Source organism: Poecilia mexicana, unplaced genomic scaffold, assembly GCF_051168715.1.
Source record: "Poecilia mexicana isolate PSO_F unplaced genomic scaffold, ASM5116871v1 scaffold_15, whole genome shotgun sequence".
Lineage (NCBI taxonomy): Eukaryota > Metazoa > Chordata > Actinopteri > Cyprinodontiformes > Poeciliidae > Poecilia > Poecilia mexicana.
In genome coordinates, this window is record NW_028263384.1 from 16,742,474 (window position 1) to 16,770,371 (window position 27,898).

A 27,898-nucleotide genomic window follows, 5' to 3' on the forward strand; every position below is an offset into this window, starting at 1 on the left:
GATTTATGAAGCATTGCAATAGCTACAAAGTAAGTTTACAATATAAACCTGACCAGAGGTCATCAAAAACGCCAAGCTTGTTTCAAACTTTAATGCTCCAGTGATAACCCACTATATTTTATAACTGACTAGAAAGAAACTAGTATCTTATGAGGAGATTCTTATTTTATGAAAATATAATATAATAAATCATGCATCCTATATAGCACTTATTATCGGGTCCCCAGTTTAAGTCTGGTGCAATTCACTTTCACAGATCACCATGTCAAACAGACCAAACCCTCTGAGGAACTCGTTTACTCCCGACTTTCTACACAATCGAACTAGTGTTTCATTAAAGCGGACCAAATAGGGCTGGTGTGAACGCACTTATTTGGTTACTTCACCCTGCATAGGGCACGTATGGACCAAAATCTCAGACAAATGTTTGACACCTGAAGAGTTAAGAACATCTTGAAGGCAAAACGGGGTCTACTGCATTACTAATAAAGGTTACTACTAATAGAGCGAAAGGTGAGTGAACGTTATTGTTTTTAGACAAGTATCGAGACATCTCCACATTTAGTTACTCTGTTTTAACACCAAACATTGGGTTCTGGAGTAGACGTTTGACGTCGAAACAAATGGCCTCAGTTCTAAAGGGTAAAACTATCAAACTCACGAACAACCCGAAACATTCACTCCTACGAAAGAGCCGACTGTTTTCAGTAACAGTTTAGACGCCGGCACGTAGGTTTTCAAATTTACTGGGTGTAAAAATGTAAAGTAGGTTAGTTTGCTGACACACAACATCCTCATCCTTATGAAAACAGCAGCCAGAATAAAGGCAGCCCCATTCTGCCAAAGCGTTATCTCCGCTCTCCAGATTCTGCTTCGCGCACAGGCTGCTGCACCTGTTTACACTCACAACATCTCCGGCACAACAAACTCAACTGTGTCACAGTGAGAAGATTCCTCTGTGCGAGCGAGAGAGGAGTGAAATTGAGTTCACGCGCGATTACATTTGTGCAACAGGAATGCCAACAAGATTGCACACGCGTGTGCTGGTGGAGGCATATGCGAGAGATAATTTGATGGTACTTTACTTTCGAAGAGCACCTTTAGCCAATCACGTTTTCACGTTAGACACTGGTGGAATTTAGTTTGCTCCTAAAATACTCGAGTCGCGCAACATTTACAGTCAACACTCCTCTTCCTGATAAGTGAGCATTTCACACCGAGTTTAGAAACGGGTCTTAGGGCTTCCAAGGTAATTATTCTGATATTTCCACTTGCAAAACCTGAAGGCATAGAAAAAACTGGATGGGTTTAGTTTGGGGGAGCATCAGATGTTTAAGAAGTATTGTCGCCTGTATGGATACAAAAAAAAAAAAAACATGCTTTTGCATACATGTTTTTTTAACATTTGCATCATTTAAGCAAACCGTATTTCCCAGACACGTTTAACAGCTCCGTCATCTCGGCTAAAGCCCTTCCAACCTTTCTCAGAAATCACATAGTTCATTAACTACGCAAAGACAGACGCATGAAAACAGTCCTTCATCTAGCCCACAGGCGATGTTAAAAGTTTTTATTTTTTTAAATCGGCGGCAGTCGGGTTTTTGATCTCGCCCTCTACAAAGCCCAGCAAACGCTCAATCAGCGGCCCGACAAGTCGGTGGCATCGGATGTTATCAAACCGATAAACATCAGAAGACAAACAGGCAGTCTTCCCTGTCCTTGACTCAGAAACTCACTTACTGAGAGATGAAACCTCCAGAGCTCTCCCCCTGTGCTCATTAAAAATGCATGCGGCTTCAAAAGTTTTGGCATCGTGCACCACTTTGCCAAGCGAGTGCACAGAGTTGGAGAGATAAACTGCTAAATATGCTGCCAGTGCCAGATGTAAATAAGTGCGTATAGCAGGAAAATAAAAAAAGACACAGCTGCATCCTCTGATGCTCACTCTTCGGTTCACTGGGCATAATCCATGGCCATCATGTAAATTACTGTTTAATGAGCAACGCCGCAGTGGAAGTCAAAAGACCTGCAGTAATGGGAGCCAATATTGTTATTGGATCTGATGCAGACTTTGTTCTTGGATCAGATGCTGATCCGAGGCCACCCATGAACCTTCATCTGGAAGGTTAGCCTTATAGCTGAATGAAGCATAGTAATAGTAATGTCATGCATTACATTAATGTCATGAAACATAGTAATGTCATGCGTTGTTTTAATGCATTAACAGATGGTTGTTGTGTTTTTTTAAGATTTAGCAAATTTTCTCAAGTTTAAAAGTATTGCTCTGCTGGCTCAGAGAGCAATCAGCGTCACTTTTTTCTGATTTGGTTTAGTTGTGAAGCGCAAAAAGAATTTGTGATGCATTTTGTGCAAACATTCAGAGTGGTGAAAGTTGTCAAGACTGTTACAGTGAAAATAAAGAGTCACAGCAGCTACATAAACCAACGGACAGATTTAAAAAATGAAATATATTTATTTTTGGACTTTGAAACTTTACAAAACCATAAGGCAGAAAATGAGCTGGAAATTGTAGGCAGCCTTAATGCAATGTATTTTCTTACATTTAGATTAATAACCGTTTGGTTAAAATAACTTTTGAGACAATAATGTATCAACTTATTTTTTTAATACAATTAACTGAAGTTGAAGACATGCATCGTTTTTCCAAATTTCATGAGCAAGCATTTTAAACATTCATAATTTCATTACTGACCAAATTAACCGTCATATTTTGCAGTCCGGAGCAGGACATAACCGTCTCCACGGCCGTAACAAACGACAGCTCTACCAGCGTTCTCCCGCTGCGTGTTTACATTTCGCCCTCTCCGCCTTCCAGCTTCTGCCAGAGCTTACTTTACCGACACGTCATGCATAATCCATTCACTGCGTGCCTTATCGAAACCCACAGACACAAATAAGTCTGACCGCGCTAGTCGCAAAGAATGAGGAATGTCGGGGAACTTTGCGTCTCCTTTCAAAAAACTGTTTCTCTGAGGATTTATCAACCCAAACATGAGTTCTCAATTGGAGGACACGTCAACTGAGTCGCTGAGGGTAAATTTTCAACAAACCACCTTAAGTAGAGCTGATGAAGGGGCCAACAGGAGGTCAGGAATGGCAAAAGAGCAGCTTCAGACTCTGGGGGAAGGAAAGTTTCCCATTTTTTATCCCTCCCTCCAGGCATTGAAGTACCAGTTGTGCTGTATAAGAAGGCCGGATGGATTTGAGTCTTGTGACTAAACTGTGGGTGCACACACACACACACACACACACACGCACACGCACGCACACACACATCCTTCCAGGACCTTCAAGCTAATCAGCATTCTGGGTTGACACTCACCATCTTCCTTTCTCTTCTTGCTTTCTTCTTTTTACACGCCGCTGATGGTTCCACAGGGAGTGAAGAAATTGCTGCTCTTCATTCATTTATTTCCTCTGTAGGAATTATTAATCGGAGGCTAAGCCACCAGGAGACATGCACATAGAGGATGTGATGCCGAGCAGAGGCCCAGAGCTGGACCTTTACACTTTTGGTAAATTGAAGGAGAGCAGTAAATCTCTTGCGAGGAAGAGAAACACCGACAGAGTCACTTTTGTTTCCTAAAGCATTAGGGTAACCTTTCTGTGGCTGTTCTCAGAGTCCCCAATGCAGCTAACTATCCACTGTACACAAAAAAATATCCAAGTATGCAGAGGCCAGGATGAGATTCTACACAAAAGTAAACCATCTAATATCCTGTTTAAACACTTAAGACAAAACTCTGTCAAGCTAAATTTTTAAGCTCCAAAACTTACTAGGTTTTAATGGTGGCAGAAACAATTATATCCCTAGTTATTATGGTCAGTATTGAAATAGCAATTACTAAAATATGTGCCAAGATGTTTGCTAACACTCAGTGCACCTAAAGACATTTCTGCAAATAAGAATGCGGTAAAAATAGTTATGAATATGGTTTATGACAAGACTGAAACTGAAGAATAATTTCAATGATGCCCGACTTCAGTTTGAAGACAATTATTAAAATAGAAATAATTGTTAAAAAAGTTTGGAGTGCTTCACTAAAAGGAAATGTCTGGCTGCTTTTCAATGCCATCTGTGGGTTGCTGTGGCCTCAAAGCATCAGGAAGGACTTTCCACAGGCGAGGAGCATCGGCACAGAAAGCTCCGTCCCGCGTGGCGCTCAATTGGATTCTGGGTATTTGAAGCAGGTCGGAGTGAGTGGAGAGGAGCGGAGCAGAGGGAGGGAGCGAGCTGTGGTTTGTGGAGCGAGTCTTCGAGGCAAGAAGGGGCATTTTCATCCATGCATTAATGAGTGAGAAATGTATTCCTGTATTTATTCCCAGTGTGAAGCCAGTGAAGTGAATGAAGAATGGAGCTGATATGTTGGTACTTTCACACTCATCAACGTCCTAGCTGCAGACTTTTGGAGATATTGTAGCCTCTGAAAACTCTTGCAACAGATCCAAGCGAACGGAGCATTACAGAAATCCAGTCTGGAAAGGACAAGACATGGATCAGTTTTTCTGGAATCGCTCGGGTGAAAGGGGAGCGAGAATAGGAAATGTTACGGAAATGATGGAAGGAGATCATGTAAGTTTATGTAAGATTCAAAGGATGAGGTGGAGGAGCATTTTAACTCCAACTGATGGGAAGAGAGGATCGTTATGGCACAAAACATAATCCTGGGTATAGGCGAAGAATGATGCCTACCATATTGTTTTCCAACATGGAGGCGTTTAATTTATATTCATGTCCCTTTAAGTTTTTGTTTTTTTTTCCCAATTACTGTTTATCTGTGGTTTCTTTCATTTTATAACTCCAACCAAAAAAAAAGGAAAAGAAAGGTAACAGATAAAAAATGAATAAAATATGCATATAAGTTTATTCTTTAAAAATTAATAATTGATAACTTTAAAAAAAAAAAAAGTGGAATCAATCCGGAATCTAAAATATTTTCCTTCAAGACCGCCTGGGAACCCCCGGATTGTGTTTTAAATTTTACATCAAAAGCAAAAGCTAAACAGATGAAGGAGGGAACCGTTTCTATCCCAGAGATCTTACTTTCCCCACTTCAAACTCGCCTAACAGGCAACGCTGCCGAACAAAGCTCCAGCATGCAGTGCCGTCATTAAAATGCAACAGCAGAGAGCCGACAGGTGATTTTAGAGGCACAGAGGGAAAGGCTGCCCAGACTTTGACTACGCTCATTAGATGAAAACTCTCAGCCAAGCCCAAAGGAAGGGAACACTTGCTGAAATTGTAATCGCCGGCTCTGAAATTTTTATTTTGCCACATTACGATAAAAGAACAAATGGGAGAACTGCCTTCTGACTTGGCTTACACCGGATTAAATCGCCTCTTTTTGCCCCCAATCGCAGACAACTTTTTGCTTTTTTTTATGTTTTTTTTTTTTTTTTTGCATACAGCTATCATGTAAATTAATGTAAAATAAGCCAAAAGAATGCCATAGTATGAAAAAAAAGAGAAAGCTTTTTAAAAAAATAACTATGTGGATCAAAAACTACCAACATTAGCACGCTGCCTCCTCTTTTTTGTAACTTTTTTATTTTAAATCATCTCAGCTGAGATCATTTGCTGTCAACTTTCCTAGAATATTTATTCACCGCAGAGCCACAAGGAGCACTGAAAAATATAGCTTTGGCTCCCGTCCACTGGTGTTATTTACTACCTTTTCACCAAACTGCCATTACAGAGGAGACGTGGCTCACTGCCCCCATGCATCATCTGCACATCCAGCCAGATTTTAGGAAAAGTCGAACAGTCACATAATCTCAGAGTAAAATTAACAAGAGAAGAGCCAATTTGATTAGTTGTGCCTCTTTTCTTATTTTTAAGTTGCACAAATCTTTAATAAAACGGCTTAATTAATGTCATCTCAAAATTCTGTAACTGTTCCGGTTTCGCAAGATGAATATTAATTTGCACGTTGCTTTGGAGGGGGGGGGGGGAGAAAGCGCCTTATCGCGCTCAGACACTCATCTGAAGACGCTATGTGACGGGAAAAGCTTGAATTCATTTAGCTCCTGTCTGTTCATCGTGTTGTATTTGTTTTTTCTTTTTTCTTTTTTTAATTATTATTATTCACACTGTACACAAGGTTTACTCAGAGATGTTCCCCTTTCAGCACAGAGATCACAATCGCTGCCAACGAACAACTCCTTCACGACGAGCGTTTCTCACGACGCAGCACGGCTTTGAGGGTGATTCATGCTCCTCTCCCCGTACCTGCTTGTCCTTGTCTTTCGCTTTCCCACTGCCCGACATCCGCGAGGAGGTGACATCCCGTGGGATGACGGAGATTTGGTGCAGTGGCATGTTCATCCCAGCGGGGGGGCCGACCAGGGTTGCTCACACACACGCGTCCTGTGCTGCTCCCAGAGCAAAGCGCATGATGGTTCTATAACTGCAACACCTCTCCCAGTCCTTCCTGCAGGGAAGAGAAACCGCATCAAGATTTGTGTCAAAAAAAGGCTGCACATTGTTGCAAGAAAGCAGACGTGGGAAACTGTCAAGAATCTTTGATTGTTCTTAGTTTCGACATGCTTGATTTATTCACATTTTCCATTCATGAGTTAAAAATGAGTAAAACAGATCCCATCACAGGCTTAGCCACAGAGATGTGTTCCTCTGATAGAGGTAGAGACTCCGTTACATTTGGCCATTTCATGCTTAACTCTGAACATCTCACTCAACAGAAACTCTTCCCCCCCTGCCCCACCAGTGTTCTGCTTCTCCACATTGAAATCACGCTCCGGTTCGGTCATACGCTCGCCTTGAGCACAGGATCAAAGCGTGACATCCAGCTCAACGGAGTGTGACACGAGCCAGAGAAAATTGTTGAATTTTCACAAAGAATGGATATGAAGCCGTGTCAAGCAACAGGTCATTTATTCATCAATGTTTATCATCTACTCTGACTTATATTTTTAAATTTACCTCCATATAAAATTTACTTATGTAATCTTTATTTCTAGATGTAACTTATTTAGCTGCATTATATTAATTCAATACACAGAAGCATTTTTTTTTTAATTTTCATTAGACTTGACAGACAATTAAAAAAAACCCACAAAATTATGTTTCTTGTAAAATTATAACAGCATATAAAACTCTGCCAAAAGTAACATCTGGTTGTTGATCACGACTCGTGTGATGCGAAAAAAGTGTTTCCGTTGCAGTTTTTCAAAAAAATACACCCAATTCGACACAGCTGAAAAGAAACCCCACCTCGTCCTAGTGCACAAAAACACGAGGCGATTAAATTGCCGCATTTTCGTTAAAGCAGATTTATTTTCGTTAGTCCAGTTTGCTCAATTCTATGATCAATGGAAACGGAGCTCATCTCATTCACTCAGTCAAACCCCTCAGCCACAGACAGTCAAAGCGGTGCGAAGGAAAACAAAAGAACTAAACTGTTGCTCAGTCCCATTTTCAGATGAAAGATTGCGCTTCATTTGGAAATAAAAATCCCAAAGTCAGGAGGAAGAATCCAGGATTGCTTCAACTCCAGTCTGAAGCTTCCACAGTCAGTGATGGTATCTGGAGGGTGTTTGTGTCACTGCAGCAGTGTAGGATATTTTAGCACCCTTCATTCTAGACGACAAGCCTTAGGAGGCTTTTTTTTTTTTTTTTTTTTTCCCCAGCAGGACTCGGTAGTTGCCCACTCCCTCCTAAAGTAGCTGCTTTAATGACCATGTTATCGCTGAACTTGATTGGTCATTAAACCCAACAGAGTATCTATGAAGTATTGTCAAGAGGAAGACGAGGGACACCAGAGACGTCAATGAAGATGAGCTGCTCTTAAAAACAGCCTGAGCTTTCTTAACACTTCAGCACTGCCACAGCATCCTCTCTTGGATTTCTCTACACGTGGTTAGAAAGGACAGAAAAAAGAAAAAAACTAGCGTAGTAAATAATTAAAGAGCTGATCCCTGAAAAAGATTGAGAAAGAGGTGTGTAGGAGTCGAATCAGAGGCAGGATTTCCACAGCAGACAGCAGTAGCGAGTGAGGTTCATACTTGGGCGTTTGCAGCAGCAGCAGCATCATAAAACCATCGTTGTGAGTTACACTGATAGTCCATTTTAGCTTTTCTTTAATGCAGCCATCTGTACTGCCACTGACAGCAATTAGGCTTCACTTGTTCTCACAACAAGCGCCCGACTGCGTCGTGTGTCTGTGAAAGTGCCCGTATATGGGCCAGTCTGCCAAGCAGCCCCTCGAGCTTCAGCACATGAAAACGACAGGATTAAGAAAGCAAAAAGCAAGCGGACAGATGGGAGGTCAGTAAAATTAAACCAGCGTTGATGGCGGCAGGCGTGGGCTTTTGGACTGAGAATGCCACACGGGTTCAGCGAGGACCCGGGCTGAAAGCTAGATCTCTCACTTCAGCTCACCACTCCTCTGTCTCTGGCAAGTACTCATCAATATGTAGAGTAGAAATGAACTCGCAAACAGCAGCTCTGTCGGCTTCATGAGCAGCAGCTGGCAGGCGAAGCGTTCGTAGTTTTATTAAGAAACTCCAACACAAAATCCCAGTGGTAAGAGGAATTACTGAACAACACAGAAGAGAACGACACTATAAGCAGAAAAAAAAAAAAAAAAGAAAAACATTCAGGCCAGAATCACAACTTTTATAAAAGTCATTTAACTTGTGTTGTAATAATTATGCTGGCATTTGAATTAAATGTTTACTTGCTGTTATTACCCTATGAGATCGCTACGGTAATGCAAGCTAGTATTCATGTATATTCCAATTGTTCATAGGTCAAGACTTGCATGAGGGCATACATTTACATATTTTACATTTATATTCAGATGAATAAAGGTTAATGTCTCACTGAAGGTGGTACAACAAATACATTTAATCACGAGTGTCCCAAGCGCAGCCTAGGGGTCATTCTGTGACCCTTTCTGCAGAACCACCGAACTTCAGTTCAAGGACGGTACAAATCCGACACACAGCTGATAAAGATCAAAGCTTTTGTGTTTTTATGGTAAGTTTTTCTCTAAATAAACAGAAAATCTTATGCATAAAACTAATTTCATTTTTCATTTCTTTTTCCCACCCCCCATTTCCTGTCCAGCAGGGAAGCAATCAGATTTTCTTTCACAAGAGGAGCATTAGGATTTTTGATATTACGCTCCACTTCATATATATACATTAAAAAAAATATTACAAACTCCTTTGAGTTCATTTCCATTGCAGTGGAGCTGGAGACAGAAAAGAAAGGAAAAAGGAGAAAAATGAAATGGAGAGAGGTGGGGAAAAAGTTAACAAGGAAGGAAGGAAATAAAGAGTGGAGAGCTAGAAAACACACAGGAAGTCGGCTTCTACACCTGCAGAACGAAAATGTAAAAAAAAAGAAAACACATTATGCTCATATAGCTCTGAAAAGTAAATGGTACCAATTAACACAAGATGTATTTAGTGACAACAGCAGCCAAATATAGAGTGCGTCTCTGAACAGATGACTCTAAACACCTGTAGGTGTGTGGCGTGAGCGTGTTTGTATGTTTTGTCCACGGAAATGTTTAATTACAGGTGTGATGGGGCAAAAATAAATGGAATAAGAACACAGCAACAGCAAAACAGCTGATCAGGAGAAAAGATAAGAGGTTAAAGTGAATTACATTTCCAAACTATATTCTAGCGTTTCAAAAGTAAAACCTTTAAACTTATCTTCTCGCAAGCCAAAACGTACCAATGTAAAAATGCTGAGGTATGGCTGAAGGTCAGCGCGATGATGAACAGAAACACATTCTGCAACACCAACAGGTTACAAAAGCAGCGGTTTTTATTTTTGTCATTACCCGAGCTGCGATACAAAGCAAATGAAAGAGATGAGCAAAATAAATCACAATTTTCTCAGTCGCGATCTAAATTGCACTCCCACAGCTGCGGTTCACTCGCAAGTTTGTTTTTCTTTTTTTTTTTTGCAGGCAGATGGAAAAGCTGACATGCACCACTGTGATTAGCAGAGAGCTGCTGCGTCAGCAACTTAATTTCTATACATTTTTTTTTTTGCACCTCACTTCATCATCAGGATTGTGGGTTGTTTTAAGCCCATCACAAGGCTAACATGCTGACCCACAACCATGCACACTCGCATCTACGGAAATTTCTCGTCGCCCGTTATACATCACACACGTCTTTCTGTGTGAAAACACGACGACAAAGAGAAAATCAACGAATGAACACGAGCAACAGTCAAGCCCAGATTTAAACCCTGGATCCTTATTGCTGCGAGGCAAAAGCACCATCCCACTGAGTGAGCTCTTATCAACTTAGCAATAAAAAAAAAAGAAAAAAGAAATGGCTGCAGTAAATCCATCACTGTCTGCTCCACTCCTAATTTGCATTGTGCGTTTGCATTGTGTTTTAAGTCTGGCCACTCTGCCCGACAATAACAAGGAGAGAGATGTGGGTGTTGGACAGAACAAAGACATTACCACATAGAGCACTTAGTTAGCAGATATAATTTTAGGATTAATAAAGCTAAACTCATTCTGTCAAGCTGCCAGGTAGGACCGTGGATGTATCATCAAGGTGTGTGTGTGTGTGTGTGTGTGTCGGTGTGTGTCCTCCAGGCTGTCTGCCAGTCACAGTTCACAGCCACAAAATGACAAGCTACGATCGCAGCAGCACCTCCACCTTTCTCTGACCTCCTGCGGTTTCTGTTCTTACCGGCCTGTTGGTGTTTTACAGGAACGACGGCTTTCACCAGACAGAAGTACCTTTAGGCTTATTACAGTCAAGAGTTAAGCTCTTGACTGGTGGTTGTGTTTACAATCAACCACCAGCTGCTCACAAAGCTGGCAGTAAATATCTCCGAGCCTATTTTCATCAGCGTTTATTAATTTTTGTTCCACCATAAAAGCTTAAAGAATATAAAGAAATGAAAAGACTCAAGTGACTCGGCCTGGTTTGGTGTGATCTGCACATGGAGCATAACTCTAGCAGGCATAATCTGTCTTCTCTACACAGCAGAGGTTTAACAAACTAACAATTCTCTTTAGTAGTTGATAAAACACACTCTTCAGAGAAATTATGGCTGGTTACAAAACTATTTTAGTTTGTTTCAATATCGTGTTTCTTGGTGGATTATAAATAGGACAGATTTTCTAAGAATAAATATTTGCTCTGGCATACTTGGGATGCCTTTAGTTAGTCAACACTCTCCTGTTAATTATTAAGTGGAAATTTATTAACTGTGATATCGATGAGTTTAGTGCACCAGGAGAAACATGTTTCAGTTTGCTTATTTTGCGAGTCTAAATCCCATAATAATAATAATAATATACAGTGATCCAGATCTGCACTGAAAAAAAAAAAGAAGTGTAAATCATCGATCAAAGTACCTTTTTATTAAGGCGATAATAACCCCAAGCCCACACAAGCTGTGCAGGTGCCCAGGAGGATTATTTTCAAGTATAAAGGGAAAAGTTTTTGTTTTTTTTAAATAATTTTCTTTACACAAAGTCAATCTACTCAAATGTGACCAGAGGTGCTGCATCAGTAACTCTACATGGATCGATTGTGTTTCCAGGCAGCTCCATTCATCTTCAGATGAACAACCATTATTCATGTCTTGTACATTTGTTTTTGTTTTTTTTTTAATTGTGCCTGCAGACGGAAAAATATAGTTGATCGACATGGATGAAATGTAAAAAGAAAAACAAAAAACTATTAGCTCCCATTGTCCAGCTGGAGGACATTTATCTAACCAAAGACAATTTTGCCTTTCCTTCCATCTTGTCCTCTCCCGGGCCAGGTAAATCACATCCAGGACTCCTCCAGGTTCTGCTCAGCTGAACTCTGCTGTTTCGCCGTTTGCCAAGAGGCCTCCTCTGAGATCGTGCTGTCAGATAAGATCCAAGATACGGCTGAGGGTCTGTTCTCTGGTTCTGAGGCGCATCCAGCCGGAAAAACTCTGCTGTGTATCAATCAGTCCTAATATCACTGCTGTACGGACACAGGTGAGGCGTCTCCGCCGACGGTTCGGTGGGTTAGTCGAGGAAACTTACAGGAAATGTTTTGATTTAAACTGATTTTTAAAATAGATTCGTGAGAAACAAAGAAACGTTAAGTAATTTCTTACAGCTGTCATTTCGAGATACATTTTGACATTTTTGTTGTTTTGTTACTGAGATAAGATGGTTGCAACCAAGATTAAACAAATTTTTTGTCATATCTTTCATCATGCTGCTGGCGGCGTAGCTGATCTGGCAGCTAATTTTCAGCTCAATGCCATCCCAGGAATCAGACGCTGATTAGACGCAACGATTAACAGAGACACAACAACAACAACGCATTCAAATCAAATCAAATCTGTCGTCAAATATGACACTTTCATAAGACTAAAGACACAACAGTTTACCAAACTGGTGTATAAGAGTCAGTGATGTTCTATGATCTCTTAAGCATTCATAGTCAAATGAAATCAGGAATTACCGAAATGTTTAAAGCGTTATGTCTGTGTTGTTTATCTGCAGCGGTGTGTAATCTTGTAATGCGTCGGCTTCTTTGCCCTAAAATTGTCTTTGTGACAATTTGCTTGAAATTCATGACCTATTTTCAAGAAAACTCGAATCATTTAGACCATGGATTTAGAGCTGCAGGATTGAGACAACGATTAAAAAAGAAAAAAGTTTGCTCTAGCATCTTTTCCACGTTTACCTGGCCGTGTGTTTCAGGTCGCTGTCGGCTTAAAATGTTTGTTAATGATCAATTTTCAGTTTACTAGTTGAACCCAACAGATTCTCAAGTTAAATCTCCTGGTGTTTTTTTTTTTTTTAAAGAGATGATGACACCATCCACTCTAATAACGCTCCCAAAGGGGTTTAGAAGAGTAAAAGTCTCGCAACATTACAGATCCTTCATAGCACTTAGCAGTGGTTATGAAGTGCATTTCCATGTTTCCGTCCTTTGTTTCACACCAAACAACTGGAGTGTTGCCGAGTTGCCCAGAAGCAACAATTACAGGTCAACTTAAGTCTCAATAGCACTTTATGAGTTCCCCATGGCTATGTTTGCAATTGCGGGACAGAAATGTTTTTTCTTAATGACGTGCCTCAGAACATCATTTGCCATGTAAATGGCTTCCAAGTTTGTTGTGGCAAGCTGTTAATCTCAAGGAGGCACGTTTTTTGTTGCACCCCGACTACTGCAGTACTCAGATGGTAGCTTTTTCACCAATCACTTTGTTCAACTCACTAGTCCTACAAATCCCCAACTTCACCAGCCTAATCAAAAACAACAAGCTGCGTTTACAAAATGCTTCTCCATCCAAACACCTAAATATAGGACTGACGCTAGCAACGCTAGAAAAGGGGAGCAACACGCAGCACCTGATAACACTGAAAGGCTGATGTTCAAAAATGAATCAGAGATAGCATTTATAAATTCAGTGAAAGAAGCGGCATCGAGCACAACCCTATGCAGCATATATTGATCATGGTTATGGGTGAAGTCAAAATAAACAGCAGATAAGAGATACCAATAAATTTTATTTGAGTGCTATTATGGTTTTTTATTAACCTCGATGTTTTTGCAGCTTTTTTTTTTTTTCAGCTTATAACAGAAACAAATCTAACTCTGGATTTTTAAATAGTTTTCAAACTATGTTGCCTAGTTGAACCCAGCTTCTTATGAATGTTGGAGACTGTGAAGCACCAGTTTATCTGTGCCAGAGACGGTTCAGAGAAAAATAAAAATAAAAATCTGGGATTATACATGAGGGTCCTTATCTTCTTGGTAAAACTTCTAGTGCTTCTAAACTTTTAAATTACTGTATTTTTGAAGATGTCCATATGCTACATTATCCGCATCACATCTGATCTATTGAGCAAACACCCGTCTATAAGCTGCAGCTTATATATCTACAAAAGATATTTTATTTTAATTAAATATGTACCAATAACATACATATACGTACTGTAAATGGATCTTTGAAACAGTGCCTGCTTAAAAAGAGAAGAAAAAAAAAACTTTGATCATATTCTTCCTCCTTCCACCTGCTCACCAAAGTCTTCTACAGTGTTTGATTTGAACATCCTCATACGTACACTTTCTAAGTCTTTTGTTGCATTCAATGCCACTTTAGTTTCACTCTTCAGTTTGTGCTGTCCTCTTTATCACATAAAAGTCCAGCCAATATATGGCGACATGGCCATATATTGTTATTATAGTCCGAAAATCATTATTTTAGGGGTGGAACTATCACTTTACTGCTGCTACACCTGAATTTCCCCATTGTGGGACAACAGATTTTTATTCTAGTCTATTGATTTTAAGGTTTGTGAAAGACTCGGAGACAAAACTATTGACTTAAACCAAAATCCAAATTATTAAGGAACAAGCAAATGTCTGTACTGCCAGAAAATAGCTACAAATTTAAAGAACAGAGACTCTCAATTCCAGGAAAAAAACCGAAATTAAAATTACAGTATATAAAACCATGTCATTAATGTTCTCTTGTGAAACCTAAAACTCCAGTCCAGTCTGTGTTTGTCTAATTTTCTAAAGAATTACTTATCATCCAAGGCACAAGAGCATCTTGGTAATGACACTGCTTTCGCCGATTTCATTAAATCTGGGCGACAGTTCATGACTGTTTGTGTAGCAGACATATTTGAATATTTTATGGATCCTGCCACTCTTTTGGTAATATTACTTGCAACAGCTTCCCAGCATGCCATCAACGTAACGACGTTGGCAGGCAACAAGCTGACAGCTCAACATTCTCACGTAAAGGACATCATTTCTAAATGTTGTACAGATGAAGTAAGCCATAATTAGCTACCCTTGCTCCCGTATTTCAAGTTTCTCGAAGTAACGTGAATCAATTCACCTCTGATCATAAAGGCAAACACCGAGGCATTCAGTTCCCTTTGAATGAGACCTATTACAATTATTACATTATAGAGTGCATGTTTTATTGTCTTTATGTTTTGAATGAGAACGGCTGGCTTGATCATTTACCTAATAGTCTTTAGATGTAAATCATTATAGTAATCAAAAGGGCAGGCTTTTGAGGAAAAGCACAGACAAAATTGTGTTAATGTTTAAACATCGGTTGCGTAATTTTAAGAAAAAAAAAAAAAACAACACATGGTAATTTTACTCTTAAATATGTCGGTAATAATTACTCGTCTATACACGCCTATTATTGCAGGGATCAAGCGCTGCCCATCTCCAGCCGTCATTAGGAGAGAGATGAAATACTCCCTGGACAGGTCACCAGTCCATCACAGACAAAACCACCATACACACACACACACACACACTCATACCTGCACGGCAATTTACATAGACCAATTAACCAAACAGATCTGAATTCAAATATGAGACCTTCTTGCTGCAAGACACCAGCATTAAACACTGCTGCAGAATGAAGCCGGGCAGGGATAATATGTCTAACAAAATAACCTATCATTTCCTCAGTCCAATTGTTTTTCCATCATCCCAGTGCACCAAACACTCTTCATGAGCTTTCTGATCTTGGTAACTAAATTCTACGTTTAGTACTGACAAGTGAAAGTGGCCAATTTTATTTTTCGGAGAGCAGATTTTTTTCAATGTGCGCCACTAGAATCTCCAGGTAATGAAATGCTGCACAAAGGCAGGTATACTGAAATTGACATATCACAATCATTGATGTGGGAGAGAAGATTTGGGTTCAATATACTGTCATTTATTGGTTTTTTTTAAAGGTTTTTAGGGCCTTTATTCAACAGTAGATGAAGAGGAGGAAGGAGAGAGAAAGGGAAGACATGCAGTAAATGACCCGAGACCACTGAACCAGGGACAACCGAGTCAAGGACAGCAGGCGCCATGTATGATGCAACTGCTCTGTCCCTGAGCGACATGATGTCCCCTTACGCTGCTCAAAATTAAAATGAGACAAGATTTATCAAAAAATGCCACAAAGGACTCCAAATATAGACATGGCGGTGTTGAAACAAGCGGAAAATAAAAACAGTCCTTCCAAGCAGCAGCACCAGGACACAAAAAGGCAATTCCTTTATATAGTGTCAAAGAAAAGTGGACCAGGTACTCAGCCTTGGGGTGCACCTGTATTATTCTTCTATGACTTCCCACCACTTATGAAAATACAAGATACGATTAAAATCTAATGTATTAGAACATATTTTACTCACTGGCAATGCAATCTTGAAACATTAGTGAGGGACAAAAACAAAAAAAATCTCTAAATGTTAAAAAGAAAAGATGGAATAGTCCACTGAGCAGTGCAGTGGTGCTCTTAAGTTTCAAGACGGCAAACAAAACACAAACCAAACGATCACAGAGAGCCTGCAGGGAGACCGCCTGGTGGCTTTATTGTGTTGGTACTTTCAGCAGTTGAAAAGAAACAATGCCAGGAGCAGATTATATTAGTTTCGCCTGTAAGTACATTGCCCAAAGGCCAAAGTTGAATTTGTTTTAGTGCGCATTGTTGCAAACAAAGTGCATTGTTGCCGTTTTCTGCTTTCATCCAACAAAAGCCAATTAGAGTTTGAAACTAATTCACAAAGATTAAAGCAAATCTGATTCAATCAAATCCGATGACAATTTATTCTTCATTAGAGATAATTGCAGCATTCAAATGACATGTTTCTGACAAAAGACTCCAGCAGCAGACTATGCAACAGCTCAACCAGCTGCATAAAGGGCTGTTCTCTTTGTTTTTTTTTTTTTTTTTAAAGCTGCCATCACTTGAGACTCATTAAAAAACAAGAAGGAAAAGAAACAGTCGCTTCAAGACTCAAAGAGAATTTTATGACACAAAGACGTTTGCATCTTTTTTTGTGCACAAAGAAAAGCAAGCAGACTCTGTTTGTACCACAAGCAGAATGAGTAGTAATTCCACAGGAAAAGCAGAATAAAAATATTTGGTAAGCAAATGAAAGGAGGAAAATAAAGCAAAAAAAAAAAAAACATAATTCTTCAGAATGAAGACAGGAACTGAAATGGCTTAAACACCCAGCCACTGCTTCTGCAGATAAACTGACGCACCGAGCAGGCTGCTTTTGTAATCTCAAAGTACCAGTAAATGCTGTGAAGGGAGAAGTAGAATAGAGGAAGCAAGAGCTCCAGAGTGCAAGCAGGCAGATTTAAACAGCAACTCGGAGCAACAAAGTGCATGAATTCAGCTGGAGGCGTCTTAATGCAGCACTTTGTTACACAGCTTGGTAACCTGTTAGCGTGATCTCCCAAAGGCACAGATGCAACCCTAAAACCACAAGTACAGATTCGCATTTACATGTTGGGAGTTTAGCCAAGGCTGATATCCTCATTGAGCAACAGAGAGCGAACAGGTGCAGCTTCAGCGAGTCAAACAGCAGAGACTGTTTGGAGAGGTTTTTCGTGCTGCACTGATTGCTATAAAAAATGTTTTTAAAAAAGCAAAGGTTTGGCCTAAACACTCGAAAAGCAATGCTGCCGCTTAATCCGAAGAGCATAAAGATCAACAAGTGGGGGCTTTTATTTGTGACACACATTTGCTGAATTGAAATTATATTAATTTCCATCTAGGATGTGATGCTCAAGTCAACTTAGACATTCAAGTGAAGGTCTAAGTTGGACAGTACCAAAAAAGGTAAAATAAAAACATAAGCAAGATATGACTGTTGGTCGATTCCTAATTTAAAGTCAGTGTGAGAAAATGCGAGAGTATTTACTGTAAAGCTAGAAGCATCAGAAATCATCACTTCAAAGTGAAACTCAAACTAAAACGGTCATTTCTCAGTCTCACCAAATAGAAAAAGGGGAAATTGTCCCCCACCAATTGGCTGACTTTGGAACCTATGGTCTGGTTCCAAAAACTCCCAAGACATTTTTCTTTGTACAATTCTCGTAAGTATGGTGAGCAACTTCCTTTATTTTGTTACACCTTTATAAAATTAACGACCAACTGCCTTCAGGAGTAACCGCATTTATAAATGGTAAATGATAAATAAAGCTGTCCGGTGAAAACCTGAGAGGTTTTGCAAGGGGAACATTAGTGAACAGCATAATGATTAGGTTATAAAGTCATATCTTTTGACCGTATCGCAGAGAGGTGTTCATTGCCTGTAAACAGAAAGAGTGTAACATAAGTGGTAGTTAGACAGACGTCCCTCTTGTAGTTTGCAACAAGACATGTAGGAGACCAAGCAAAGGTAAAAGAAGATGAGTTCAAAAATGAGCTTTCTGACCGACAGACAAACTTCCGAATGTGGCTAGAAAACAAACTGCCGAAAAACGTGACTACAACACAAAACATGGTGATCGCAGCCTCGGGTTTCAGGGATTTGTTTCTTTTGCGGGGACCGGTAAGCTGATCAGAAAGAGGATGGGGAAAACATGGGGCTATCTTGGCAGAAACCTGCTGAGAGACTCGAGAATGACTCACCTTTCAGCAGCAGATTGACACTGAAGCTACAAATAACAGATCATTCAGGTCACAGCAGGTTGTACCAGTCAGGGTCCTGCCTAAATCCAATGGAGAATAAGGGGCAACAAAATTGTCAAACTACCCATCCAAAATGATTTTTTTTTTATTTTGCTTTTCAAAATTTGAATTGGTAAAAATCTCTAGATGTGTAAAACTGATAGAGGCAAACTTACAAGACTTGCAGCGGCAAGTACAATTGCAGGACATAATTATGATTAACATTGTGTTGGTTTATCAGATAAAATAATGCGTTTCAGTATGAATACTTTAAATTCCTTTAAAGCTGGAGATTGCAAGATTTCCCTCGTTTTATTAAAATATGAAAGGTTATCGGAGTATCTGCGGTTCCACTTGAATGTACTTTTGTTAAGAATAAACAAAACTGATTATTATTCTACACACATCTATCCTAATGAGAGCCTTCTCAAACATTTCCAATCTCAAAAGATAGCTCGCTGAATGACTTTTCAAAAATCCAAAATCTTTCTTCTTGGAACTTTCACATCTATTGTTCTTCTGGTTCGTGTTCATGAATCTCAATTATTACTTTTTTTTCCCCCCACAGGGAACACGCTGTTGCAGTGAGTCATGGAGGTTACGGTCCAAATTTCACTGAAAAGCGATGAGGCATTCATTTGGTGCTTTCCTATTTGATTCCTTGGAAAAACTTGCACAACACTTGCTGCTGGAAATAAAACCACCAAAACAGGACGAAGTTAACCAAAGATTAAAGTTAATAAATAAGCAGTCATTTTTGCTGAGTACGTGAACACTTTGACAAGATTCAGAGCACCACTGTGTCTTTCTTTTTGATCAACATTCAAGTGGGGGGGAAAAAAAAGGGACTCTGCTTTGGCGTAGGAATGAGGAAATGAAACGGACACTGAAGGAGAAACCAAAACCCATTTTCACTCTTAAAAATTGTTTTGACTTCAGCAGCAAGAGCCAAGTGTGTCTGTCCTCCTGGCTGGTGTTTGTCTTCTCCCTGCTTCACGTCACAATCCAATTCTGTGAAGGAGTTACGGACCGGTGGGCAGCTGGAGCCCACCGCACTGCTCCACGAAGAAGCACAAAACAAAAGTGAACCGTGGCGGGGCGGGGGTGTGTGCGTGTGCGTGCTGAATGTCAGGAAGCCAGGCACCGAGACAGTCTGAGAGGCCGGTACTCGATCCAATAGCAAAACACAGCTGAGTCACTGTGTCACAGTGGGAGAAGTGGCTAGTTAGTCTTATGGAGAAGGGTGCAGACAAATCAGAACGCTGATTAGAAGAGAAGGAAAACATTAATTGTAATGAAACAATCCTTTGCTTAAAAAAAAAAAAAAAAAAAAAAACGGTCCCTGTGGCCTAGGGTCAAAAACTGGCCTTGTTATTGAATTTTCCTGTGATTTTGTTTGAGGACGCCCTTCCTGCACATTATTATTCTCTCACGACTGAACACTGTTGAACACTGCAAGCAAGAGTACTTAAATGATTTGAGTACTTTAAGTACTTACTCACTACAACAGAGTGTAAGGCTTGATCTTTAATTAACACTAATAAAAAATACTTTAACCTCATGTTTTTTTTTATTTTCAGTTTATGAAATAACAGCTGACATGTTACTTTGTTTATCCCTTTTTTTAACAAGGGGTTACTAGCAAATGAAGTCAAACTGTAACATTTGTTAACATACTGTTGTATTTAAAGCAACTACATTGTTCCCATTTATAGTATGGTAAAGTCACATGATTGTCTGCTGTCAGACAATTGTTTTGGACTTCTCTTTGGATTTCACATCTAACTGTTTGGAGAATGTTACTTTTACTCTGTAGTGAGCTACCGTAAACGGAGTTTTTTTAGGACAACCCTTTGCGTCTAATGAAAACTCTTCAGACGAATAGAACATCGGAGACGTTTCCTGAGGTCATCTATTGTTTCAGGTCAACATAACAGACATTTACTGTCAAACAACCCAGCTGAGGTCACTCAGGTTCCTGGCTTAAATCAGCACACTACCAACTCTCTGTCAGAGGCTTTTTCCACAGATTTTATGCTGCTTGAAATACATTTTCCGTAAATTAAATCCAAACAGCTGACAAAACTTGTATCTTAAGAATAAAATCTAGATGCTGTGTGTGTACTCCGTGCAATTAGTGTGCTACACACACACATATCTATGTGAGGAATATTTGATTTGTGGGAATATTTAATTGGTCAAACACCGACGGTCACAATAAATTCAACAATAACGACTGAAGGCTTGTGTTGCTCTTCCTGCGCTGACCGATTCTGTATGCAGTTCTCCTCCAAATAAGTTTATCTGTGCAGTAAACCTGCAGGATAAAAACAAATTATAATCACAACTGTCTTGCAATTTCACAAGCGCCATGAAAACACATTGAATTTATTGTCCTGCTGAAAATTATACTTGCAAAGCAGAGAATGGCTAAATAATTTGAAGAAAAATTGCTTTTTTGATGATTACATTGTTTCCAATGATTGTTTTCAGCTGACATTAAAACTGAAGCACAAATTGAATTAATTACAGAAACCCACTTTGGGTGCGGGGGTGGGGGGAGGAGACGGGGGGGGAAAACAAAACGACAACTAATTTCTAACTTTTCATTTTGACCGTTAGACGTGAAGCAAAGTCAAAAATATTAGCACAAACCTTGTGATGTTTTTTCCACTGCTTTTTAAGATCAAACTGTATTTTTATCAACTTTGCAGCGCTTTTAATGCGACACTGATTAAAGAGGTAGTCTCGAAGGGCCGCATTACAAAACAAGGTCTGATTTCTCCAGCTTTATTGAGACTGGCCGTCTTGAGATAAAAGTTTATACGAGGCCCGACAGTAGAAAGTAAAAAGCTTGCAGCAAGCCCAATGAAAATATGATGCAGTAATGTAATGAACATGCTAATGGTAATTAAATATACATCCACAATTGAAGTGATTTATGTTGCACAGCACTTTGTGACTGTGTCTGTGACTGTGAAAAGTGCTTTCTAAACTTTACTTACAATCAGAAGGACTTTCTCAGATATGATTATCTTTTAGCTTAGAGTTCTTTTCACGTTGAAAAATAAATATCGGGTTTAATCCCTGTACAGTGACCCTTAAAAAACATCTAGTTGAACATGAATTTGCACTAAACTGGAACCAGCCAGTGAACTCTCTTCAGGATTTCCTAAATGTCAATTTCCTCAGCACAAAATGTTTGCATCAGGACTTTTTTGGTTTTCTTTCGTTTGCTCACCTTTATGCATACGGACCAATAACTCTGCAGGGTTCAATTCTCCACATCTTCTACTTATTTTGGCTCAATTTTTTTACATATTAGGCACTCCCAAGCATTTCTCATCTTATAATGAAGTGGTCAGAAGTACAAGAGTTCAACGTATAACAAACCCGTAAATATCTACCAGCAGGCACAGGGGATGAAACAGAACCACATAAAAACCAGTCAGGAATGCTTTGACTGCTGAGTGGCAAGTCGGCTGCATAACATGAAACATGAAAAGGATTTCGCAAATCTAATAAACCGTATTTCGAAAGCAATTTATAAAGGCTAGAGCAGAATGAATTTAAATAACCAATAATAACCAAAACAGACTAAGAAATTAATTAAAGAAATGCAGTTCTGTTCATAGGAAAAGCGGGGATTGAAGGTTTATTTTTTGGCCCTGTAAGTGTCTCATTCTGCTTGGAATGTATTATGATGAGAATTAAGTGATGAATGTGCGCAAATTTAAATTACAGGCAGCAAAAGCAGCCACGGGCTCTGCAAGCACAAGCAGCAATAGTTATAAGCTTGAGAAGCCATTAGTAATAAAAACTCATTTGAAATTTATAATGAAATGACAGTCAGTGCCTCGTTTGACTGTTGGGATTTTCTTGTTCGTTTGAAGTTGATTACATATGCACTGTATACAAACAGACAAGGAAATTGCACATGAATGACATATAATTTTACAGAAGTTAAAAAATATATATATGTGACCTTGTCTTGAACAACTGGCCTTTTAACCCTCCTACAGTCCTAAGAGGGGTCGAGTGCTTTTTAACGTGTGCGTGCTTCTGGTTGGTTCACCAGTGTTTTTTTTGGGTATTTTTTTTTGTGGTTTTGTGAACTGAAGAGCTAACATGTCACCCGACTGACTGACCGTGACATCTGCCGCACTCTTCCTGAGCGCCGTGAAGACTGTGGGAGGATTCAACAATTAAATCTACTCCGAACTTTGCTAAGAAGAGTAGAAATTAAGCGCATGTGGCCTGTATGCGTTTTAAATGTATGTGGTTTTGTGCCACACGCACATGATGCGTGTTGGAGATGTGACTGTGCTCTTGTGGGTCAGGTGCGGTTATAGTTTTGGGGCGTATCCTCCGATAATATCCTGCAGGCACTCCTAATTACATCATAAACATGAACCTTTTGTCTATCAAGGGGGCTGCTATTGAGATTTCTTTTTATAAGCTCCATTACAACTTATCATCTGTCTTTTGATTGCCGTTAAGCTGCCTGTGCAGACAGTTAAAGAAATTGTCCCTTCAAAACAAAGGTATTGCTACTCAAACAGGAAGTTCACCATAGTTAAAATTAATTAAAGGCTACATAGGCAGGGACCTTCTAAATTAAGTCATTTCCACATTGTAGTCAGCATTTTATCCCAGATACTCCAAAATGTTCTTATATTTAATCTGTTATGTTTATTCTGTATCAATTATTTACTTTAGTAGTTTTCACTTTTAGTGCATTTTTTTGTCAGACACACAAAAAGAGTCTGCTGGTGTCCAATAAAAAAAAAAAAAACTGCTCTGTTTTGGGGCAAAACATCACGTTGATGTGGGAAAGTAAACGAAGACAGGCTTGCAGAGCCTGTTTGTGGTGACCTGATGATAATGTGTGGTCATTGTTGTAGTGCAGCTAAGCTCACTACAACAATGACCAGTGCTTGCTCAACATTGGGACTTGAGCAAGCAATGTACGGCTCATTTATATCAAAGTTAGCTATTCTGGAGACATTTTGATGGGAGGAACATGCAGATACGTGGTTATGCTTCAGACTAATATTGGCCACTTTTAACTTTTTTCTTAGCTGCCTGTCCTCACCATTTTCCCTTGAAACTTTGTTGCATGTTTCTCAGTTTTAGCCCCTGCAGTGAATACAGCTATAAGGAGCGACAAAACTAAACACAGTTGAAACTTTGCAACAAAAAAAGAAAGCAAAAAAGAAAAGGCATGTTCTTTAAGTTACAGTTACAACAAAACAAAACTGAAACACAGTTATTTCATTACAATGGAACGATCTACCAGAAATATATTGGTTTCAGGCAGTTGTGCAGATACTTTTGTAACAAACTGCTATTAAAAAAAATGAAACATTTAAAATGCCTGTAACTCCAGCAAAAACATACGTTTGGCTTTGAGCCTGTTATTATCAGTAACCTGCTCTTGTCAGCAATGCAACACCTGTTGACCCTTCAGTGACTTTCTCTTTACAACGTGCTGAGTACTCTTAACTGAACACCATAACATTTTAGGCTACAGGCTTCCATACTCAATTTTATGGATCGATTATTTAGTGAGTGAGGGAAGTCAATCTGACTGGAGCCCTACGGTCGGGGGCTGCGTCGATGAGGGAGGTCGTTCCCTGGCGGCAATCGGATTCTAACCATCACAAGACTTGTGTTCTCCAGAACCACTGACACACAGAGGAGAGAGGAATGTTGCAGGTGAGGTCCGTCCAGCAGCAGACCGGCGGCTCAGATGACAGCGGGCTTTCCAAGCACCTTGTGACGTTCAAACACCTAAAATTAGGCCAACCAAGTTCTCGTTCTGCTTATAATAAAAACGTCAGCACCGCTTCCCTCATGACAGGCCACAAAGCAGGAAGAGAAGTTTGCAATTAAAGAAATTCCCAGCTGCACATAAGCTCCTCACGTGCAGTTTGGACTTTGTACTCTTTAATGCCGAGCAAACAAAAGAAAAAAAAAAAGAAGAAAAAGCTGAATAATAAACCTTTTGTTCTCATCTACGTCTCTGATAGGTTTACTTCAAAACTTCCACATTAGCAGATCTGAATAAAAATTTCTATAAAGAACTAGGAATTTTATTATGAATAAAAAGTTTTGTTGTTAGTTTAAGAGCGCTTATTTAGACGTTTTCACACATGACTTGCACCTTTTTGACAGCAACAAGACACCCTAATTAAGCAACTGTTGTTCCTCTTTAGTAACTCGCAGGCGGCTGGTGCTGCAGAAGCAGCTGGGTTGATGCTGCCTCACACTTCTGCCATTTCTGCTCAGAGGCGTCTTCAGTCCCTCCTGCCTCTGCTCTTTAGCATAAGTTGTCAAAATGTACCATATTTTCCTTAATTTTCGTCATAATTTTTTTTTTCAGTTTTCCCCCCACCAGCTAATATTCTCCAACCAGCCACTGTGGACTTCAGCAAAAGTACCAATGAAAGGGTAATAGAAATGCAATCTCTTTTTTAACCAAAGCACATCTCAAATGTCTAATATCCAACTTGCTGTTTGCTGTGTAATCTAAGAACAACAATATCCTTAAAAAAATCTTTAGACAAGCACATAAAGCGCCTTGCAACCGTACATCCACATTTTGTCATGTAACAACAACTAATTTCAATGTGTTTTATTCCATATTCATTTATTTGTATGTGACAAATAAATACAAAGCGATTGGAACTATAAATTATTAAAAAAATGTTTTACAGTGAAATAATATGGGGATATTTTCCAATCAACTCTGAGCATCTTCCTCATCTTATCTGAAATAAATCATTCCCATCAAGATGTTTCATGGCAAGTATGGCGAGTCCTCTACACAAAGCATTTTGCATGATGGCTATAACATTTAATTTGGTCAAATCTGACCAAAACACCAACATGTGGGTTGTGCCTCCTGCCATGGTTTGTGGTCAACTGCGTTTTTTCTTGCCACTCTTCCTAGAGAACAAATTTGTGCAAAGTCAACAGATTTTCCTTTCTGTGCTCTGGATCTCTACAGTTCTTTCAGGGTTACTATAGGCCTCCCGGTGATGGGTGCACAATTTATCCTCATCGCAGTATGATTGAGCGCAACACTAACATCGCAAAGGATTGTTTCAAAAGTAACAATGGTATGCCAACCTCACAGTTTACAAACCAACAAAAGTATTCAGCTCGTTGGATGACATCTGTCTGTGGTCGACAATACCCACATCTGACACAGATCACAGCTAAAGGTCACAGAGAGTGTCAGACACAGAGAAAGACGGTGATAGGCATTTATGACGGGCGTTTACCAATAACGGTGCCATTTCATGATTTTCTAAAATCATATTCCCAAACTCTTGGCGGCGTTCCTGATAAACAGTCTAGAAGAACTGCACTAGATTTCTTATTTGTGTCGGTAAAAACATTTTGTGCTACTTTGTTCTGGTCTGTCACATAAAATGCCAGTAAGATATACATTGAAATTCACAGCTAAGGAGACAAATCTCTTTAGAAGAAAAAGCTTAATAAAAGAACGCCATTATATACCTCTGTGCCCTCTTCCTGGCCCACTGTCACCAGCAAACACAAACCTTGTTAGCTCTATTGACAACATCAATGTTGCACGTGCATTGCCACTCCGTGATTTTTTTCAGCTGAGCCAGCACCTGTCCTCAGCTGACGTATGGTTGCATCCCTTCACCTTTATCACACACTTTACACTTTTATTGCAACAAGGCAACGCACAAACACCTGCAACAACGTGCACACGCTGCAAGTCGGAACACCAGAAGCTACTTAAGATCCTCTACGATATATCGGCAAAAACATTGACCTTTCATCGCATTACTTATGTTTTTAACCGAATCCATTAGCGTTACTCTGAAGTTTAATTTGCAGGACGTATGGCATCATCCACTGGAGATTAGGACTCATTAGATCGGATCGATGCTCTCATTCCTTACCCGGCTAGGAGGAGACACGGGAGAACAGCAGACCAGAAGAGAGGAGCGCTCTGGCTCCTTTATCATGCTACAGCCGAGCAAGACACTGATGCTACAAGACGAGCAGGAGACATGGCCCTACCGTTATAGCCTGGGATCAGATGCCAGACTTTGTGTTAAACAGGTCCACCAAGTCTCCTTGGCAAGAAGTACAATTTTGGCGGCCAGATGATGGTAATATTTATAGAGTACCGTAAAGTACAGTCGTTGTAAAAAGACAATACACCCCATGACCGTTTTGGGATTTTGAGAACTAAATTATCTGGTCTTTACCAGCTACAAACGTCTGTTCAAACCCACACACGTGGATTTCTTGTGTGCACCATTGGGTTTATTGTATTTTACTTATTTTTTTCTCTAATAAAAATGAAGGGGGTATATATTTTTTTTCTTTTTTAAACCATGACTGTAGCTTGTCCAAACAACTCAAGAAAAACAGCATTGCAAGTGAAAAACTGGCTCTTAGCCTGACTGCTGACTAAAACCCAGGAGTCCAGGAAAAGCTACATTCTGGAAGCACACACACACACACACACACACACACACACACACGCACACCCACACACACACACACACAAAGCAGAATGAGATATGCAAGAAAACTGACTTTTGTTGGCTCCGTCAATTTCCTGTCGCCTTGGAGAATCTAGTCAATATTATTTTACAAGTGAGCAAGCAGAGAGCGAGACGACAGGGGCTTAGAGCAGCTTTAACACGCTGCAAAACTGCAGGTGGGCTTCCAAAACGTCACAATCTTAATTATAGAAGCGCAAACACAATAAGAAAAAAATATATATATTCTTGATTGGTAATGATTTTTAATATTACAGTAGCTATGTGGTGCAATTAACTGCAACATTATTACACCTTCCATCCAAGTGAATTTGAAGTAGAGGAAAAAAAAGGAAGTGTCAGTGTGTTCTGACATGGTGGATTTAACCTAAAGCAGGTGATACTAATGTGTTAATTTACTTGAAACAACATCAAGAAAAAAGACCAAGAAATGTGCAGCCCGAAAAATAAGCCCTGCTCCGTCTTTGTCAGTTTAGGAAAAAGTGATATACTCTGACTCCTTCATTGTTTAAAGAAAAGAAGAAAAAAAACACTAAAAGGAAATTAGTGATGAGTAAAAACAAAAAACAAAACAAACAATGGGATCCTTCAAACCAGCTGGCCAAAACTCAATAAACGCTTCAGAGTAAAAACCAGAGCAGACTATAAAAGAATTTTGAAAGTCAAAATGTTTGCAGCTTTCTTGTGAAATTGACTTTGATTGAAGTTGCACTGAACAATAAAGAAGACTGTCGGAGCCATCCGCCGTTTCCTATTGTAAAAAAAAAAAAAAAAAAAAAGCAAGTGCCACATTTTGCCCTGAAAAACAAAACAATTGTTTTCTACAGTGCCAACAACAGATATTGACAAAAAGCTGCCATCTGAGCGTGGCTGCATGCGTACTGCC

The 27,898-nt window shown here is 39.6% G+C and overlaps 1 protein-coding gene across 4 annotated transcripts in view; it reads right to left on the reverse strand.

The window, feature by feature from the left end:
• Positions 1 to 27,898, reverse strand: part of marchf8 (membrane-associated ring finger (C3HC4) 8) — an 85,414-nt gene that overhangs the window by 54,518 nt on the left and 2,998 nt on the right. For all 4 annotated transcript variants that reach the window (XM_088012775.1, XM_088012772.1, XM_088012774.1 and 1 more), the window contains exon 2: positions 6,251 to 6,452. In XM_088012775.1, coding sequence (XP_087868901.1) covers positions 6,251 to 6,346 — 96 coding nt within the window. In that variant the 5' untranslated portion in view covers positions 6,347 to 6,452. The remainder of the gene's footprint in view (positions 1 to 6,250; positions 6,453 to 27,898) is intronic.